The sequence below is a fragment of the Bison bison genome, unplaced genomic scaffold (genome assembly GCF_000754665.1).
Source record: "Bison bison bison isolate TAMUID 2011002044 unplaced genomic scaffold, Bison_UMD1.0 scf7180017864349, whole genome shotgun sequence".
NCBI lineage: Eukaryota > Metazoa > Chordata > Mammalia > Artiodactyla > Bovidae > Bison > Bison bison.
The window spans coordinates 4,054,789-4,055,896 of NW_011494921.1; the positions used below are offsets into that span (position 1 = coordinate 4,054,789).

Here is a 1,108-nt window from a genome sequence, read left to right on the forward strand (position 1 = left end):
CACACAAGGCACCAGATCTGAGCGCCTGAAGTTCTAACCTCACGGCCGCCACATAAATGCATCTTAGTCTTCACACAGAAATGCTGTAACGCGTCTAACAGTTGAATTAGCAGGTATCTTTCCAACACACCCTCCCACCTCTCCTAAGTAGATGACTAAGGAAATCGTGAAACACACACGCCGCCTGACATCTCTCTAGGGATCGACTGGCTTCCGGGGAAATGCTGGGTTATTGTAGCTGGCTGTGGGATAGAGGGGAGGTGGCCGAGGAAGCCGAATGCTTTGTATTATTTGCCAGAGCCTCTGCTCCGCACGGCAGAGGGCTCCGGGGTGATGTAGAAGCGCCGGGGTCGCTCCGGGCGGCCCGGGAAGGCAGCGAACGCGCGCTCCGCGGCCCGGCGTCCAACCCGCCGCGGTGCCGGGCCGGGACCAGCACACCTCCAAGCCAGGAGAGCGGGACTTACAGGCGGAGGGGCAGGGAGAAGGAGCGAGGTTAGAGGGCGAGAGAGGCGGAGGAAATCGGGACTCTGGGGACAGAGACGCGGGATCCGCGTGGAGACCGGGCGATTCCCCGAGCGCGGAGCCTGCTGGATGGAAAGAGGGAAAGGAGGCAAAAGGGCAGAGAAAAGAAAATCGCTTCAAGGCAAAAAAAAAAAACAAAACCTGAGGAAATTCAGGCGGGCTCCAAACCGAGATGGGATTCAAGCGCTGAACGGATCTGAAAGGCGGGGTGGGCGCCGCGCCCCAGGCCCACACCTGTAGCTTTGTGAGGCGCAAAGGCGCAGCCGCTGGGCTGGACCAGGGCTCCGGGACGCCCTGGGGACCCGGATCCCCAAAGTTGTTCGGGGAGAGAACCATGCCAGACAGGGTTGTGATTGGGTGGATAAAGGATGCTGCAGGGAGATGCCCACGGAGGGTTACCTCTGGGATGTGGGAGAGCTGTGTGCTGGGTGGGTGTCCTGGGGAGGACAGAAGACAGCGGCAAGGACCGACGGCCTCCCTGGATGCTGAAGGGCAGGGTGGGCGTTTGGGTCGAAAGGTCGGAGCAAACCCAGCCCCCCAAGGCCGAGCCGCAGGAACGCCGGGAGATGCGGAGACGCGCGCCGGC

The 1,108-nt window shown here is 61.5% G+C and overlaps 1 protein-coding gene across 1 annotated transcript in view; it reads right to left on the bottom strand.

Moving 5' to 3' along the window:
- The window catches only part of GRP (gastrin-releasing peptide), a 12,258-nt gene extending 11,400 nt beyond the window's left edge, over positions 1 to 858 (bottom strand). The window contains exons 1-2 of the mRNA XM_010854826.1: positions 691 to 858; positions 296 to 587 (exon numbers count right to left, since the gene is read on the bottom strand). Of these exons, the coding sequence (XP_010853128.1) occupies positions 296 to 587; positions 691 to 858 (460 nt within the window). The remainder of the gene's footprint in view (positions 1 to 295; positions 588 to 690) is intronic.
- Between the last annotated feature and the right edge of the window lie 250 nt (positions 859 to 1,108).